We start from the raw sequence: 18,666 nt of genomic DNA, 5'->3' as shown, positions 1-18,666 counted from the left end.
TGGGATCCTCAACAACGGTGAAGGACCTCGCATCATAGCTCCTTCGAACAGAACCATCTCTTCGGGTGCGCAACGCATCCTAGATGCGGGACCCCACAACATTCTGCAACCATGATTTAAGGTATTTCAGCGGGCCTTACTGAGTCCTGATATCCAGCTCACGCTCCATCGTGGTCCGCCTATACCTGTGACTTTGTCCCGGTGGGGCACAACCAAATATCCACAGTTGGCACTTTGTGTTTTTTGACACTTTTCTTGCTGAAATCTTTAAAATTGAAATTGCATTTCTTTGGTGCTACCAATTAGATTTTTTTGTTTTGGTCTTGTTTTATTTATTAAAATTTACTCAATTTTTCAAATCTTGTTTGGTCTCTTTTTGTGGTGTCTTTTCACTGTGTTCACTGTTTGAAGTGTTGCTCAAATACTTTACTTAATGACCCTGAGTTAAGCCTAACTGCTCTGTGTCAAGCTACCCAAGGGTTGAGCACAGATCAAGTTATGGTTTGCTGGTGATTTCACCCTGGCAAGGATTGTGGCTCCTGCTTGAGCAATTTCTTACAGTGTCCTTGAGTTAAGCCTAACTGCTCTGTGTCAAGCTACCCAAGGGTTGAGCACAGATCAAGTTATGGTTTGCTGGTGATTTCACCCTGGCAAGGATTGTGGCTCCTGCTTGAGCAATTTCTTACAGTGTCCTTGTGATATCTTGGCTATTCTGGCACATGCACATTTTTATAGAATTTATGGGCCAGATAAAGGACACGCAAAATAGCGCATCGCAAATTGTGAGTCTTTTGTGAGGCGCTATTTTGCAAGTACAACAGGGTGTTTAACACTGTTTGCGATTGACAATGGGTTCGCAAATTGCGAATCTCATGAATATTAATGAGACTGTCTCAATTTGCAAGCCCATTGGGAATGAAAGGCCCTCCTAGGGATGGTGGCCTACTGAGCTCAGCATACCACCATGTCTGGGATTGCTTTTAAATAAAGCACCTTTTTTTTTTTTAAATGCAGCCCGCTTTCCTTCCCATTTGTGACTTCATTACAACCCTCTTGAAGAGGGCGGTAATTTGCGAATGTTTTGCGACCGCAAATGCAGTCGCAAAACATTCATACATGGCTCTGCGGTCGCTATTAGGAAGGGAAGACCCCTTTCTAATCGCGCGTCGTAATACACTATTTTGCGAGTCGCAAATTATTTGTGAGTCGCAAAATAGTGTAAGTACATAGCCCAGACTAAAAATAGCATGTGCAAATGGGTTGCAAACCTGTTTGCGCATTTAATTTTTTGTCGTACATCTGGCCCTAAATCTCTACTTCCATATGTTTGAGCACTGTGTGATGCTATGAAACTTATATAAAGAATGTGTTAATTTGTATACAGGATACGATTTTTTTTGTATTTTGTGTAGTATTTTAACTCTCTAACAATAAATGGTTACTTTTATACATGCAAATAAAGATCTGTAAGTGACACTTGGTGTGGTGGTATGACCAGTGCTGGTTTACTGTTTTTAGACAATGGTAGACAAGGAGAGCAATTTTATCTGGCTGCACAACATTAGTTTGTCTCTGATCCCTTTTCCTCTCCCTTTACCATTTTTTTCCAATAATCTTTATTGAAATGTTCTACATTTCTGTTCACATTACAAACATAGCAATATAATGGAGACAAAAATGACTGCCAAGCTCTCTCAAAGTATGGCATCCTGGACGTGTCAACTGAACATACAACCATGTAGTTAACAAATATACCCTTTATGTGCAACTGAGAGTGAAAACAGTAGGGAGGAGAGGAGAAAGGGGAATGACTAGGTTTGGACTGGACAAGATTGTAGGCTAGAGAATATATATATATAACTTGCAATTGGTGGCGTGCAATCGATAGGGCACTAGGGGGGATAATGACTGGAGAGTTGTCTGTTAATGTAGAAACCTCACTCGTATGAGAAGGTAACACCAAAAGGGAACCCCATTGGTGTTACGGGGTTGCTACGGTGGTGTATCTGCTAGAGGCGTTGTCTTCACTACCTCCAGCACAGCATTCCAATCTTTAGTTACTGGGTGACTACGAAGTCCTCTGGCTTTCTCCCTATGGAAGGAATTGCTTTTAGATTCCACCCAGTTAAAAAGGGTGATACACCGGGTCGATAAGGAAGGTGTGGTCGACGCCTTCCAGTTGCTTGTAATGGATCACTTTGCAAGAAGGGCTAGGTTAGCGAAACGAGATGCCACTCTGAGTTTTTTGAAGTGCTTGTAGACACTAGTCTACTGATGCTCAATCATACAGATGAGTATTGCTACGATGAAGGAAGTCAGTCCAATACTTTTGTCCAATAATGCCCCAACGATGGGCAGACCCCAAGCATGTGAGGGAAATCTGCCTGTTCTGAGGAGCAAAGGGGACAGGGGCATCAGCCTTTGTAAAATATCTATTCATTGCTGCAGGTGAGAGTAAGGTCCTATGTAGAATGAAGTACTGGATACTTTTAAAATGGGTGTTAGGAGATACAAGATGGGGAAAGGCAAAGGCCTGTGACCATTCTGTTTCACGGAAGGTCCGGACTACCTCAGCCAGTCTCCTATTTGTCCAAAAGAGGGGCAAGTATCGTAGCAGTGAGTGAAAGGATAGCTTTGTAGAACCAAGTGATGTATCTATGCCCTAGTCCCATAGTGCAAAGCGCGTGGACTACTGGGTTTATTCTAATATGAACATATTTGATGGAGAGTCTATTGGATATGGTGATGTGTTCAAACCTCACCCCTCTGGAGGGCGAACTGGTCTGACAGTTTGTTAAAGGTATAAAGATAGTCCTCCTCAATAAGGTCTCCCAGTGTTCTGAGGTGGGAATTGTGCCACTGTGTCAGGTGTCCTTTGGTGAGAGGCTGAGGAGAGGGGAGAGTGAGGGGAAGAAGAGGAGGGGAATAGGGGAGTGCCCAGTTAGTAAATTACATGGCTCGGGTATAGACCAAAGGGCCATCCAAAGTAGATGGGGGAAGGGGTTTTGGCAGTAGGCACTTGTAATTTAGAGCCCGTTTAGCTTATCAGGGTAAAGTGATCCCCCCCGTGTATGTCTTCTCGAGGTAGACTGTGGCTAGACACAGGCAGAGCCACTGTAGCTGGACGGAGAGGAAGCACAGCCCGTAGTTTATGGATCCTCATCCACCCACCTCCACTGGTGGTTCAATTTGGGAAGGATAACTCTGCAGCACCCCGAGTGCCATTTGAGTTCCCTTAAAAGCGTGCCCAAACTATGAAAGAATTTGTGGGGGAGATAAAAGGTAGATTTGCAATGTAGTATCAGAGTTGCAGTAATATTATCATCTTGGAGAAGGCAATGCGTCCTACATGTGCCAGCGGGAGGGTCTTTCTGGGAGGTGAGGGCTGATACTGTTTGTGTCAGATTACCTTCTAAGTTTTGATCTGGGTATAGATCCCTATTTCTTTGCCCTTTACAAAATAGTTTGTAGTCTGCCACGAGACCCTCTCCCCCCTTCTCTATTTCATGAGTTCCCAATGTCCCTTTTTATGTTTTCACAGTTGGGCCCTGGACATGCAATATTTTCATAAAAATTGCTAGAACACTCAACTATAGGACTTATCGCAAATATCAGAATAACACTGAAAGCAGCATAGGGAAAACTGAAGTTGATTATATTTGGAATGAGGCATCACCTGAATAAAAGTACCCTTGAGTGGCACCCAATATCTGTTCTTAAGATTATGCTAACAAAGAAACAGAAGGATGTGTGGTTTTCGTAGGGTGACAAGAAACATGAGCGCTCAATTTGGCCTTAGTACAAGGACTGTGCTCCACCAGTCATGGTTGAGCAAAATGTTCAACCTTTTGCTCAATAAATCTATTAGCAGTAGCTTAGATCATGAGTTTCAGATTAGAATATTGTAACTGTGTTTGTGAAACACTAAAAAGATGATCCATAAATTGCAGCTAAACCAGAACGCCACAATTCAACTGTTTCTTGGCTGAGGAAGAAGGGTTATATTTCAGAGAGACGAAGATCAAATTACCTTTTTTTTAAAATCAATTCTTGTTATTTCAAAAGAAAAACGGGTCAAAATTAACGTTAAGTTCCTCTATCTACTGCATAAAGCATTTACAATTCTACCCACTCTCTCTACAAGCTAAACTGAATTTGCCATGAGGTACAAACAAATATATATTCTCCAAAAAAGGTCCGCTCTCTGGGGCAGAGGCTGGCTCTGGATCTCCGATTGTCAGGAGATGTGTTTATGGAATTCTCTGCCACCTCATCTCTGACTTGAACAAGGTCATCAAATATTTTATTTCAAGCCCCCTTGAGAAAATAAAATTGCTAACAACTCCCATGTCATTCCCCAGAACCCACTCACTGCGATATATATTTATTTATTTGCACTCTTATATACCGCAAACAAGATCTAAAATGGTATCTGAGCGCTTTACATAGGAAGAGGTACTAAAGCAGTTTACAAAATAACATTTGCATGTGTTACAAAGTATCACAACAATTTATCTAGTTACATCAGTTAAAAACAAACCTCAAACACGTGAACATAATCCTACAGAAAGCTTCAGTCTATTCCATGCAGATATATGATGACTGCAATACAAAAAACAAAAACTAAAAAAAGAAATTATGGGCAGCCATTCTGATTTCCACCATGGCTACCAAGGTCATACAAAGATGGAAGGTGGGGTAGCAGAGGACTCATATCCCAATATTTGGTTTTGTGCAGGAAGATCATCTATCTGTACACAGACTAACCCTGCTTCATGCAATGTTTGGTTCACCAGATGAGTGATTGAGGGGATGTTGTGAGAAGGGAATGATGACCCATATTTGGTGGTCCTGTGGGTGGTTTAAATTCTTCTGGAAGGAGGCTGTGGAGCACATAAAGCTAATTACAGCCATTGAACTACCCCTAAATGCTACTCTTGGGCGACACAGGAGATGAGATGGAATAACCTTTGACTACTCATAAAGGCAAACTCCTCATGTACTTTCATTTTGCTGCCTACCTCACACTAGCTCATACCTGAAAACAACTCAACCTGCTGCCTCAACACATGTGGAGGTCCAAGCTAAGCAATGACATATCTGTAGTATGGAAAAACTGTTGAGAGTAGTGAAAGACAAGATAAGCACATTTTTTTAAATCTGGGCTCCTTTTCGCACATTTATCAAAAACGTGGGCCGACATAAAAGAGACCCAGGCCACATGTCAATAATTCTTCACAGATCAGGGATCTGCCTACCTAATTCGTCATCTTCACCCCAAGAAGGAGAAGATCTAATAGGAACCACACTGTAAACCTCGCCTTTCTGCCATGATATACAGAAATATCTGCCAGAGATCTGGTGAGTGTTGTATTAAAAAATTATAAGCATAATGCAATTTATTTTGCTAATGTATGCCATGTAGTAAAAGTGTCTTGCTTTTACCAGCGCATCAGGGGCTCATTTCAGGAGAACAGGTAAGGACAAGCGTTGTGGGAGGTGTCAGAATAAAACCAGAATAAAGCCAACTTTAGAGGTAGTCTAAGGAAACTGTGTCTGCCTCAACCATGCAGTAATGTCGTTCAGTAGGCTAAGGAATGGGCCACTATTCCAAGTGATTCAGCAAATTAGCCGAGAAGATTAGAGAGGTTGCTGCTGCCTCAGACATTTTATTAGGCAAGTGAGGTTATGTGAGGTGAGTGGCTGGAAATTATCTATGTGCTTTGTACGATGGGGATGTCTGGTGATGGTTGATGGGTGCAGCATGCTGATGGGAGTGAGGGCTTCCCGGTTCTCCATTGATTGAGGGAACGGCGTGTAGTGGCAAGTATATGATGTGGACATAGTCCCCCTATGTTTTTACAAACGGACAGATCAATTTAAGTGTGTGAACATTAAATGGTAATGACATGAAGTGGCAGTGATTCTACTTGACTTTCTTTGGGACTATGTGAATCTCTACATCTGTCTCTGACTTCAGTCTGTGAGACCTCTCTCTGTAGGACCTTTCTCTGGGATCTCTACCTACACAGTGCTTTTCAATGATCTCTTCTTCAGCAAAGAAACCTTTCTGTGACTAACCACCCAATAGTGTCACATTGTTGCTTCTCATCGCACAGAATCTTTGTCCATCCGTCCACCTGTTCATCCATCATTTCTGATCTCTTTGACTGTTAGGCAGGCATTGGGCCTAGGGGTTTAGAGTCCACAAAGAGAATTTGGGAGTTAGATGCCATGGACTATAGCCTCAAACGTAGAGAATGTCTGTGGACCTTACATGGCTTCTTTCTGTAACCTCTTCTTCTGAAGGAGAAGTCTATGGTTTCTAAGTAATAGCATCTATTTGTGACCTCTCAATATTCAGGGCACTCTGCTGGCTTGCCTTCGTGTAAGTTTGGCCATTGGTCTCTCAATTTGTGAGACTTAGTGCTTAATTTGTGCCGGTGCTTTCCGGTGCTTAGCACCGGCACTTATCTAGCAGGGCCGGGTCTTTACCTCGCCTCTGCACGTCAAATGGTATTGTGCCAAATTAAATATAGTTACCTCACTAACTCACTGAAAACAGTGGCGTTGTCTCCCGAGTCCCCGGTGAAGCATGTTGCGCCAGTGAGAGCCAATAATAAAATGATTCCAGCCATATCCAAATGCAAATTTGACTAACGCCCTTAGTTCAGTGTTGTCGGTGGGCGGGACACTGATTGGGCTCGATTTGGTTCTGCCAGCCAGGGGTAGGCGCTGTACGGCAGCGTGCGTAGATCTTTTTGAAAACACCACGCCCCGGAACACACGCACCTCACGAGTCCCCAGAAGTTCATTCCGACGTCGAGGGCAGGCAGCAGGTTTATTGAGAAAGGCAGCACCATTAACCGTAAGTAGACAAACCAACGCTGCTTGCTAATAAACAGACTTACTTGGTATGAAGTGAAGGGAACCGAGTACGAGGCATCCTTTGAGGAATCATAACTCCGGCGCAGGGCACTGTGTGCAATTCAGGCCTCTGAGGAATCATATCTCCGGCGTGTGGCACTGTGTGCAGTTCAGGCCTCTGAGGAATCATATCTCTGGCGCCGGGCACTGTGTGCAGTTCAGGCCTCTGAGGAATCATATCTCTGGCGCCGGGCACTGTGTGCAGTTCAGGCCTCTGAGGAATCATATCTCTGGCGCCGGGCACTGTGTGCAGTTCAGGCCTCTGAGGAATCATATCTCTGGCGCCGGGCACTGTGTGCAGTTCAGGCCTCTGAGGAATCATATCTCCGGCGTGTGGCACTGTGTGCAGTTCAGGCCTCTGAGGAATCATATCTCTGGCGCCGGGCACTGTGTGCAGTTCAGGCCTCTGAGGAATCATATCTCTGGCGCCGGGCACTGTGTGCAGTTCAGGCCTCTGAGGAATCATATCTCTGGCGCCGGGCACTGTGTGCAGTTCAGGCCTCTGAGGAATCATATCTCTGGCGCCGGGCACTGTGTGCAGTTCAGGCCTCTGAGGAATCATATCTCTGGCGCCGGGCACTGTGTGCAGTTCAGGCCTCTGAGGAATCATATCTCCGGCGTGTGGCACTGTGTGCAGTTCAGGCCTCTGAGGAATCATATCTCTGGCGCCGGGCACTGTGTGCAGTTCAGGCCTCTGAGGAATCATATCTCTGGCGCCGGGCACTGTGTGCAGTTCAGGCCTCTGAGGAATCATATCTCTGGCGCCGGGCACTGTGTGCAGTTCAGGCCTCTGAGGAATCATATCTCTGGCGCCGGGCACTGTGTGCAGTTCAGGCCTCTGAGGAATCATATCTCCGGCGTGTGGCACTGTGTGCAGTTCAGGCCTCTGAGGAATCATATCTCTGGCGCCGGGCACTGTGTGCAGTTCAGGCCTCTGAGGAATCATATCTCTGGCGCCGGGCACTTTGTGCAATTACAATGCTGGAAGGAGGAGGCTGGAAGAACAGGGCATTTAACCTAACCCCTAACGTTTACTCCTAAAAATGTACTGTTTTCGTTGCGTTTTTATCTCCACGGTGTGCATTGCAATATGGGAGCAGCCGCAGGCGTCAATTGAACATTTATTTCTATCCTACCGTCGTCATCAAGCCTCGTGGTTGTTTGTGCATGCAGCGGTGCAGTTGTGGTCACTGGTTCCTAATGTCACATGGAGTATGGACCTGTTGAGCGGCGGGCTATTCCATCTAGTTCTGCATGGCCTCTCTCACTTAGTTTGCGGGTGATGTTTATCTTGACTTTATTCATTGTGCATTTAGTGATGTTCTCCCACTGCCGGCCACATTTGGTCTGTTTGATTTGCTGGATGGCCCGAGGCCCTGGAGGCCCGTTCTGTGCAGAGTTTAGCAGAGTGTGGCAGTACTGTGGTGACCAGATACTTTAAATCTGCAGTGCTGTAGGTCCTGGGGGTGCGTAATAGTTGTAGATGTTCAGCATTTTTATCTCTTTTGCCAGTCAATCAGAGCTCAGACTTTGAGTTTGGATTCGGAGCACACGCGGTGCTGTCATCCTCGACTCTGCACGCCCTTCCAACTATAATCAAGGGTCAGGTAATCTTACCAGTCGGATGAAGCCTGATCCTAAAACAAAATTAGAATTATTCAGCATATTAATTAGTCTTTGTTTAAAATCTCTGTTCTCATAGCTTTGTCTCTATCCGGGAATAATAATGATTTAAATAATTGCTATGAATGTAGAATGTGCAATTAAGGAAAATACATTTCCCATGAAATTAAACAGTTTCTATCATTACTTCTTTATGAAGTAAAAATCCACATACCGAACCAGGCCAGGCAAGAGATAGAAAGAGTTACGTGTAACTGATCCCTTAATACCTAGCAACCTCTATGATAGAGAAAACAAAATTCAGAAATCATAAATAAAAATTAAAATGTGCAAAAACACAGTCGCATAAAACAATCCATAGACAATAATGGCCTTCCCGATTCAAGGACCAAGCATGGTCTGTGTGAATACAAATTCATAACCATAAAAACAGAACGATTTTTTTTAGAATAATCACATAAGCTAAACGTTGGCCCACTTAACTTCACTTGGACGATCACAGACAGACATCTCTAAAAGGATGTGAAAAACACAGAAGTGAATCACACTGCGTGGCACACGCCAGTGTGATGTAGTGATGCTTTCAGAAAAGTAATGCTTGAGAGGGGACCGATACTATATGAAGTCAGTCACAGCCATGAGTCCGTAACAGACTTCCGAGTTCCAAGTGAGGTAATGCTGCATAACAAGTGACTCGAGAGAAAACAAATCTCATTGTCCACATATTGCTCAAAAACACCTCTCATATTCCACATATTATATTGTTCATATACACTGCTGCTCCCCTCAGCCAATCAATACCTAATTAATAAAAGCATATTAAACAATATGGATTTAATTTTTCTTTCTGGATCCCTAACTTTTTCCACACGCTAATGAGCAGTGTGGGATCAAATGAAAGTTGCAGGAAGCAACTTGGTTACCTTGCAGCAGAGGCTGGGTATGAGTAAATAGGGAACAGCCAGGCCTAGATGGAAGTTCTCTTCTCTTTCTGCAGGGCTCACAGTGGAGAGTTTTATTTGCCAGGTAGTCAAGTCCTTCTGCTCTCATTGCAGTGCACCCTTCGCCCAGTGGCACTGACACCCGCACCATAGCTACCAAGGTTTCAGATTCCTATGAGTGTTATTGTCATAATTTCATTCAATTCAGTACAATTATGAGTGTAATTCCAATGACTAGGAATTACTCCTGGCGAGAAAAATCAAGCTTTGAAGACGAGATAAACACACAAATATCAGGCCTTGCACCCATTTGTGCATCAAGATTGTCTGAATCATATGTTTTAAGCCGAATCAACACCCTTTATTAAAGCACTAGCTACATTATGCTCCCAAACAGGGCATTACACGTCCATGATTATTCAACACCTTTGAGCGATATTTGTAATTTTTAGGACAAAGTCATGCTGAAAAAGTACTCTATTTTTCTCTGGAGCAAAAATATTTCTCTAGTGTGGCATGCAACAAAACCTTTCTATAATTCTTTTGGCCTCGATTTCTTACTCCCAAAAGTCATTACATTGAAGTTTTTTTTTCAAATGTGTAAGTTTGGGACCTCCTTTCAAAACCTTACTATGAAGAAGGCTCTCTTGCTGCAATTCAGATTGGGTATTACATCTGAATGTTAGCAGTATCAGTTGAGGATGTGGGTGAAGCCAATAGAATAAGTGGGTGGAGCCAGTGGGGGAATGGGTGGAGCCGGCGAAAAGTAGGTGTGGCCTCTGACAAACATTTGAGCACCTGGACTTCATATTTTACAAATTAAGCACTCCTTCCACTGTGGAACATCATCCTCTGAACCCCAAGTTCAAACTATAAGATTTATCAGCAGCCTTTTATCCTACAGGACCAGTCTCTGGCTTCCCACTCTGCACATTGGGTATGAAAATGTAAACTCTGCAGAAACTCCCTGTAGCCGTCTACTCTGCAGGACTTATCTTTGTTATTTACTCTGCATTTCTTTGTGGTTTGCCTACTGCATCTTAATCAGCAGGATCACTCTGTATTTGCTCACTCTGTGAGGATTTTCCAATGCCACCAGTTTTGAAAAACCCTGTGTCCTCTTCTAATACAGGATCTGTGTTTATACTATTCGCGATCCCTCTGCAGTCTTTCTTTCTGCATTATCTCTTTGTGTTTTTTCATGCATTATCCCTCTGTGGTCTCTCACTTCTCCAGATCTTTCTGTTGTCTGCCACTCTGCCAGACCTCTCTGTGGTAGTTAGCTCTCCATGGTCTCAGTGTTGTAACAAAATTTGAGGGGGCCCCCTGCAAAGTAAAAGGAGGGGGGCCCTGCTCCCTTGCCCACCACCTATCACTTTTGCTGAGGGCCCCCGTACCACAGGGGCTGCAGGGACTTATGTTAAGCCTTAAATCATCTTCCTCCTTTGTGCGTCAGGGCTCGAGTGTCGCTGCATTTCTCCGCGACACCCGAGCCCTGATGCATGAAGGAGAAAGATGATTTTGGGGTACTACACCACCTGAAAAGGAATTTTTTACTCATGAAGACACTGAAACAGGAAGCTATACTTCTTGCTATTGAAAATTCACACAATTTTAGGAAGCACAGCCCTGATGAAGTCCATAGAGGATGAAACTCGTTGTCTGGGCTGACTGGAAAATTTAATGTATGAAAAATCAATAAAAGTTGGATACTGGACACATACTTAAGACTCCTGACAGCTGAATTTCATTTTGTGTTCATCATTGTTATATTTGTTAACATTGGATTGCCTGAACTTGGGACTGAAACAAAACAATATAGTGGACTCTCCTTTTCCAATTGTGGTGTAAATTGAATAGTTGGGTCTTCTAGGCAGTGGGGCCATGAAAAGTTGAGCGTGGGATCACTGATGATATTTGGTACAATACACTTGTGCAACGGTAGGGCCTACACTGCTTTTGCTTATCTTTTGTCTATATATAAGTAATGTTTTACATGTCCTGGCAGTGAAAAAACCCCAAAATCGTATTTCACTGTGGCATGGTAGGCTCTTCCATAGGCCAATACTGTTTTTCACTATTACATGGACAAAGGGCTCTGGGTGTGGGATGAGGGACTCCTCCCTTGACAGAATGCTCTGGAGGGCTGTCCCAGACACCTCCTTAGCTGCAAAGGATGCCTACCTCATCACAGACAGATGAAGCTGACACCTAGCCAGGCTAGCACCAAATCCATTGGGGTGGAAGAACTGACCAGAACTATGAAGGAATAACTTTATTCCGTTATTTCTAACCATAAAGTGCCCTATAAGACACCCAATAAAAATAGAATCACTCTATCTATAAACAAGCATGGTCTTTTTTTTTAATTACATTTTTTAAGGAAATGGCAACATTGCTATAAAATAAAATCAATTATAAAATAATACTATGACATTCCAAGCCGTGATCTCTTTTATGATTGGTCGTTGTCCTGTATTTCCAGGTTTACCATCCCTTATTTTGTGGTGTGGCCCGGGTTAAAACTATACATCTTGCCAGGTGGGTGCTGCAAAAACGGGTAACGGGCTCCATTATCTTTTTGTTGCCCTTGGGTTGACTTGACTTTAGACTGAAATGTATAGGTGTTGGTCAGCTCTACAGAGTAGATTATTTACCAAGGTAACAAATCTTACTCCTCTGCATAACAGTGAAAGGAAGATTCACCCAACTAGCTAATGACCGCTTGCCTGAAGGTATGTATTTTCTGCTCCAGGAATATTGGGTGGATGAGTATCTTTCTTTGTGCCATGACTTTTCGGCATGTGCACATGAGATTACTAATTGATTCCAATTTGTAGCCACATAATGGGAAAATGTTGTTCTGATACCCACCCTTCCATGTTCGGAGAAGGTCTTCGGAGTAAAATAGTCTAAAACGAAAGAGCATCAAACTCTGTTGTTTTAAGAGGTTATCATTGCCCATGCATGCCACCGCTGTACAAGAATGTTTTTATCTTGTAGGAGTGACAGCTTTGTTTTATGAAAATTACTTATCTTGGCAAATGCAGCTTGACCCATCATACTGTCCCATGCTTCTTGTAACTCTAGGCTTACCAGAGCTTTCTCAAGATAGAAACCCCATGCGAGGTGGTCATGGGGGAGGCCAACAACATTATCGCACTGGTCACCACCAGCTCTAAAGCCGACCCTGCAGGTCAATTAACGAATTGATATTTTACTTGTATTTTATTCATATGTATTAGAAAATAAGTTTACACTTTACCGGGCACCAGAGGTGTCACTTTAAAATATAATATATACATCCATTGCTTTTTGTATAAATCACGTTCTACTCTAGCAGTAAAACCAGACCACACATTTGTACACGAATATGCCATTAACTATTTGCAAATTCTTCCTCGAGTGTTCACAGTGATCTTGAGAGGATCGACGCTCGCTCCGAATTCACGGTTTCATGAAAAGTTGTCAAATATTTTCTGAGCAGCAGAGACAGAAGAGCTGTCCCCGCGGGACAGAATATCGTGCTGGCGGGGGCGTGGAGGAGGGCGGGGGAGCGCGCGGAGGTCGTTCGTGAGGTCGAAGGCCTCGTTACCACCGAAGACTCAAGAGGCTCGAGGGCGTAATTCGCAAGAGCCTCCTTGTCATGGACGGGCTCATTACTGTAATTCATACACTCTCTGCTCACGTCAGTGACAGCCACCCACACTCTGACCGTCGGACATAAAAGTGCCGCCAATGGAGCCGCAGCGCATGCAGCCGCACCGGAGCGCGCCACTAGCCCCACTGGTAAGCCGCAGGCGCGCGGGACTTTGTGTGTTTTACTGCTGCGGCTCGAGGAGGGCTGTCTGCGTAGTGATGTTTTTTTTACCTGTGCGGCTCACGGTTTGTGTGTCTCTGGTGTGCAGTGCCCGCCTGCCCCAGGACAGAAGTCTATTCGCGCATATTAAGAGGAAAGCTTGGCTGGGCTCTGTTTTAATGGTTGTTCTGTGGTGTCCGGTGCGTTTCCCCGCACAGGTGATAAAAACCCATGCAGCATGTTTTCCAGACGCTGGGCGCCTGTAGCCGCTGGAGTTCTGAGATGTTTGCCTTTATTGGCATATACTTACTAATCTTGGGTTATGAGTAGCGTACTACTCACCGCAAAAAAAGCGCTTCAATGCCTCATGGGTCGTAAGCGCCATATACAGCCATTTACAATTGCAATATATGCAAGTAGCAGGTGCGCTTGATGAATTATAGCTACAGTTATTTAAAGTACATTTTTAGAAATGTGTAAACCTTTCCATTTCAGATATTAGTGAGTAGCCCATGAAGGCAAGCCATGCACGATGTGAGGCGCTAAAATACAACGTGCATTCACCTCACCTCACTCAGGATGACTGCAGCGCTCTGTCTTCGAGGCTAATGTTCCCTTCTCTTTCTTCCTCATGCAGCTGGAGTCGTGTGGGGCTGCAGCCGGCGGTAGTTTCTGGCCCCCGCCGTGTGCGTCCCTCGCCCTGCGCTCACCTCTCGGCCCCAGCATGTGGAAAGTCCTGGTCCTAGCCCTCTCCCTCGCCCTGGCTCTGCTGGGCTGCGCTCGTGGGGCGCCCCTGCGGGCAGAGGAGAAGTGGAAGCCGCTGGACAACCCCAGAAACAGAGACCTGGTAAGCTGCTTGGTATACCTGCACCGCACAGTGTGCCCAAAAATCGTGAAATGCCAGTCTGCTCCTCCGTTATAATTTATTTATTGTAGACTGGTTTTCTACCAACACAGGGTGCCACTGTGGCGTAAAGCAGTGGTGCCGTGATTAGTCATTCGTCTAGTCCTGATTAATTTTTCATGCTTTATAATAATTTCAGTACGTTTTTATAACGAAAAAAGTACCATAATGCATAAAAATGAAATTCTCTCTCACACACACACAGATAAGGGAAAATACACATGCTCCGATAATATTTTTTTAGAACAACAGCACTAATAAACGCATATTCACAAAATTATTGCTACAGTAAAAATAGAGATGAGTAAAACACTGTTTACTGCCTCCAGGAGTGCATGTTACAATGCCTTTAAGCGGTCAAACGGCTACACAAATTTTACCCCTTATATTCTGGTATTTAGTTACATACATTATTTGAAAAGGAATACAAATGAAACAAGCATTGGTAAATGCATTAGGTTTCGCATATGTGCTTAATAATAAGCTGGTTTTGCTGTACGTTGTAGCTTGCTGAGTAGCTGTACAATATAAATTACAGAAAGTCTGTTAAAGTGTTAGGACTTGTTTATGATAATAAAAAAAGGGGGATTCCTTTCTGTGGTTATTTTATAATTCTCATATAGTAGATCCAACCAATAGTACCAGACTCCTGTCGAGAAACAGTTTAACTTGTAGGTGTATTACAATATCCTCAAAATTATATATACATATAAACACAAAATTGTATCAAAAAGTCATATTTATTAAAAAAGAAGAAGACACAAGTATAATGCTCATACAGGTTTTCCATACACTATCATCATCAGTACATACATATACTTTTCTTCCAAATTTTACAGTATAAAAACATTAGAAAACATAGTAAAAGAACATTGTTGTCGACGCGTTTCGGTGCTTAGTCGGATAAGACACCTTCTTCAGGACTAATGATTAAAACTTCATAAATCTAAAAGAAACATATTTGACATAAATTAATACAAAATATTTGAGGATTTGTTCTTTTTACACACAGAAACATATTTATCTCACTATATACAGGGTCATGGCTATTAGTGGTCAAAGTCTCTTACTTTTCACGCTTTTTGATTTGCTATACCAGTCTTGATCCTGGAGCGAAAATATCCTTTAGTTTGAGTATCCTCCGTTTGTACAATCTAGAGGAATTGGTAACAACGTGGTATACCGGGAGTATAGATGGACGTTCCTCAAGGCGCCTACTTTTTGTATAGGTCGGCTTGGGTCGTACGGGGGCCTTCTTGTCGGTCTGCCAGAGTCAGACTCTGGAGACCGGGGAGACCAGGCAGACCGCGCACACAAGACTATATTGAGGACCTGAGCAGCACTATATTGAATACGTGCCCATGCTCCATACTGACTCTGGAGACCAGGGAGACCAGGCAGATTGTGTGCAGAATTCTTAATCTAGATGTGAAGTTTGCCTAAAACAAGCAATAGACCGACAAGAAGGCCCCCGTACGACCCAAGCCGACCTATACAAAAAGTAGGCGCCTTGAGGAACGTCCATCTATACTCCCGGTATACCACGTTGTTACCAATTCCTCTAGATTGTACAAACGGAGGATACTCAAACTAAAGGATATTTTCGCTCCAGGATCAAGACTGGTATAGCAAATCAAAAAGCGTGAAAAGTAAGAGACTTTGACCACTAATAGCCATGACCCTGTATATAGTGAGATAAATATGTTTCTGTGTGTAAAAAGAACAAATCCTCAAATATTTTGTATTAATTTATGTCAAATATGTTTCTTTTAGATTTATGAAGTTTTAATCATTAGTCCTGAAGAAGGTGTCTTATCCGACTAAGCACCGAAACGCGTCGACAACAATGTTCTTTTACTATGTTTTCTAATGTTTTTATACTGTAAAATTTGGAAGAAAAGTATATGTATGTACTGATGATGATAGTGTATGGAAAACCTGTATGAGCATTATACTTGTGTCTTCTTCTTTTTTAATAAATATGACTTTTTGATACAATTTTGTGTTTATATGTATATATAATTTTGAGGATATTGTAATACACCTACAAGTTAAACTGTTTCTCGACAGGAGTCTGGTACTATTGGTTGGATCTACTATATGAGAATTATAAAATAACCACAGAAAGGAATCCCCCTTTTTTTATTGTCACTGTTTCCCAGTCCTTTCTGGGTCCCTTTGGGAAAACTCTCTCCTGTTTTTAGTTTAGGACTTGTTTATGTACACAAAGGAAATATATTGTGCTGTTACTAGTGGTATAGTGCACTTGAGCAACAGTCAAATCTTGCAAAATAAAATGAAAGAGGGAAATAATATAATTAATCGATGTAATTGCAATATTATCCGTTTAGAGTAGTACTCACAACTTTTTGACATGGTGCTACTTCACCTGTTACACCATTGAGATCATGACCCTAGTGCCTGCAGGTACCTGCACTTGCGACTGCTTATTTAGTAGATAAATATAGCATTATTTGGTGTTTAGAGGAGTTCTGACAACTTTTGGCCCTGGTGCCCCAGCACCTCCAGCACCATTGAAATCATGGCTCTTGTGCCTGATAGATAACTGCACTTGTGTCTCCCTGTCCAGTAGGTAAAATATAACTTTTGGGCCCGGTGCCAAATGTACCATTCAAATAATTACCCTGTTTCCTGCAAGATAACTGAACTTGTGACCGCCTGCTTAGTAGTAAAATATAGCAATATTTAGTGTTTGGTGGAGTTATGACAACTTTTGGCCCCAGTGCCACTGAACCTTTTGGACCATTTAAATCAAGCCCCTTTTAACTGCAAGGTAACTGCAATTGCGACTGTCTCTATAGTAGTAAAGTTTAGCAATATTAGGTGTTTAGAGGAGTTCTGACAACTTTTGGGCCCAGTGCTACTGCACCTGCTACATCATACAAATCATGACCCTGTTGTCTGCAAGGTAACTGCACATGTGACGGCCTGTTTAGTAGTCAAATATATCAATATTATGTGTTTAGAGGAGTTCTGACCACTTTCGGGCCAGTAGTACTGCACCTGCTGCACCATTCAAATCATGACCCTGTTGTCTGCAAGGTAACAGCACCTGTGGCTGCCTGTTTAGTAGTACAAAAAAGCATAGCATAATTACAACATTTATAATTTGATTATAATGACCAAATAGATTAAGTTGAAAAAATCATCAAACTGATAATGCCTACAAAGTGCAAAGAAAGGTACTGCGGCATGAATAGGAAATGCCACACATTTTCTAAGGCTAAAGCATCTGCTTTACTCAACGAAGTACTAAAAAGCAAGCATTCCAGCATACTGTTAGAAGCTGTCTGCCTATTCCGTGGGAAGAGATCTTATCTTGACAGTGAGTGGGGCCTAAACAGTTTGAACAGCTGGAAGAGACCTTATCTTGATATGAATGGGCCTTAAACAGTGTGAACAGCTTTAGTAGAAGGATTGTAAATTCGTACAGCATGGGGAAGTTAACAAAAAAAGAGTTCCACACAAAAGCGAATGAACACAGTAATTCGGAATTAGAATCTGGTAAGAGCCCCCTTTTAAGATTTTTAAAATACAAGCGATTTCACAAGCACAGCACATTCATTGGACAGGCAAAACCTAAAAATGGCATGGCACAATCCAACAAACTTTATATGTAGACATGCAGAGTTTAATAATCTATCTATCTATCTATCTATCTATCTATCTATCTATCTATCTATCTATCTATCTATCTATCTATCTATCTATCTATCTATCTATCTGTCTATCTAGCTAAGAATTATTAAGGGCCCAACCAATATTACTATGGCTGTCAATCAGGAAGAATTAGGAGGCTGCCCTATCTAGAGATATTATAATGGACTTCCTGTTTTGTGATAGTGGTCTTAAAATCCCGTTTGTTGTATGTTAAAACTGAATTTAATAAAATCAGCCTGCAGAGGGCTTTTGCTGAGCCAGACACATGTATAAGTCTTAACTCCTTCGGTGTTGATGACGGAACCGCTCCGTCATCAGCCGCGGTAGCGCTGTGCTGATGACGGAACGGTTCCGTCATGGCCAGCTCGCCGCGCCTGCGCGGCGCGGATTCCGCGCCTGCCCTGGGCGTTCCATTGAGAGGGCGGGGCCATGACGGAACCGCTCCGTCATGAGCACAGCTCAACCGAGGCTGGTGACGGAGCGGTTCCGTCACCAGCATGGGCCCGCTGCGCGGCCGCCCTGCCCCCTTAGCGCTGCTGCGGAATAGCCGCTGCAGCGAAGGTGTTAATAAAAAAAATGTAGCACTTGCACTTTGTGATCATGAGGAGACCTGTTGTCTTGGAAAAATGGAAGGGAAGGCGCATATAATGGCATATCAATCTCTGAAAGCTCTGAATTACCCCACAAACTATCTTTGGCTGCTGCTGGGTCGCTGGGAATGTTCACTCCTGCACCGCTTAAGAGCTGACACTGTCAAATACCTGTTTAGTTCCCCCATTGGATTTAAAATA

The 18,666-nt window shown here is 43.1% G+C and overlaps 1 protein-coding gene across 1 annotated transcript in view; it reads left to right on the top strand.

Moving 5' to 3' along the window:
• Positions 1–14,014: 14,014 nt before the first annotated feature.
• Positions 14,015–18,666, top strand: part of C2_1H2orf66 (chromosome 2_1 C2orf66 homolog) — a 226,140-nt gene continuing 221,488 nt past the window's right edge. The window contains exon 1 of the mRNA XM_086958613.1: positions 14,015–14,137. Coding sequence (XP_086814739.1) covers positions 14,015–14,137 — 123 coding nt within the window. The remainder of the gene's footprint in view (positions 14,138–18,666) is intronic.

Source organism: Lissotriton vulgaris, chromosome 2_1 (genome assembly GCF_964263255.1).
Source record: "Lissotriton vulgaris chromosome 2_1, aLisVul1.2, whole genome shotgun sequence".
Classification (NCBI taxonomy): Eukaryota; Metazoa; Chordata; class Amphibia; order Caudata; family Salamandridae; genus Lissotriton; species Lissotriton vulgaris.
Note: the sequence above shows the minus strand (reverse complement) of the source record. Positions and strands in the feature narration are given on the sequence as shown.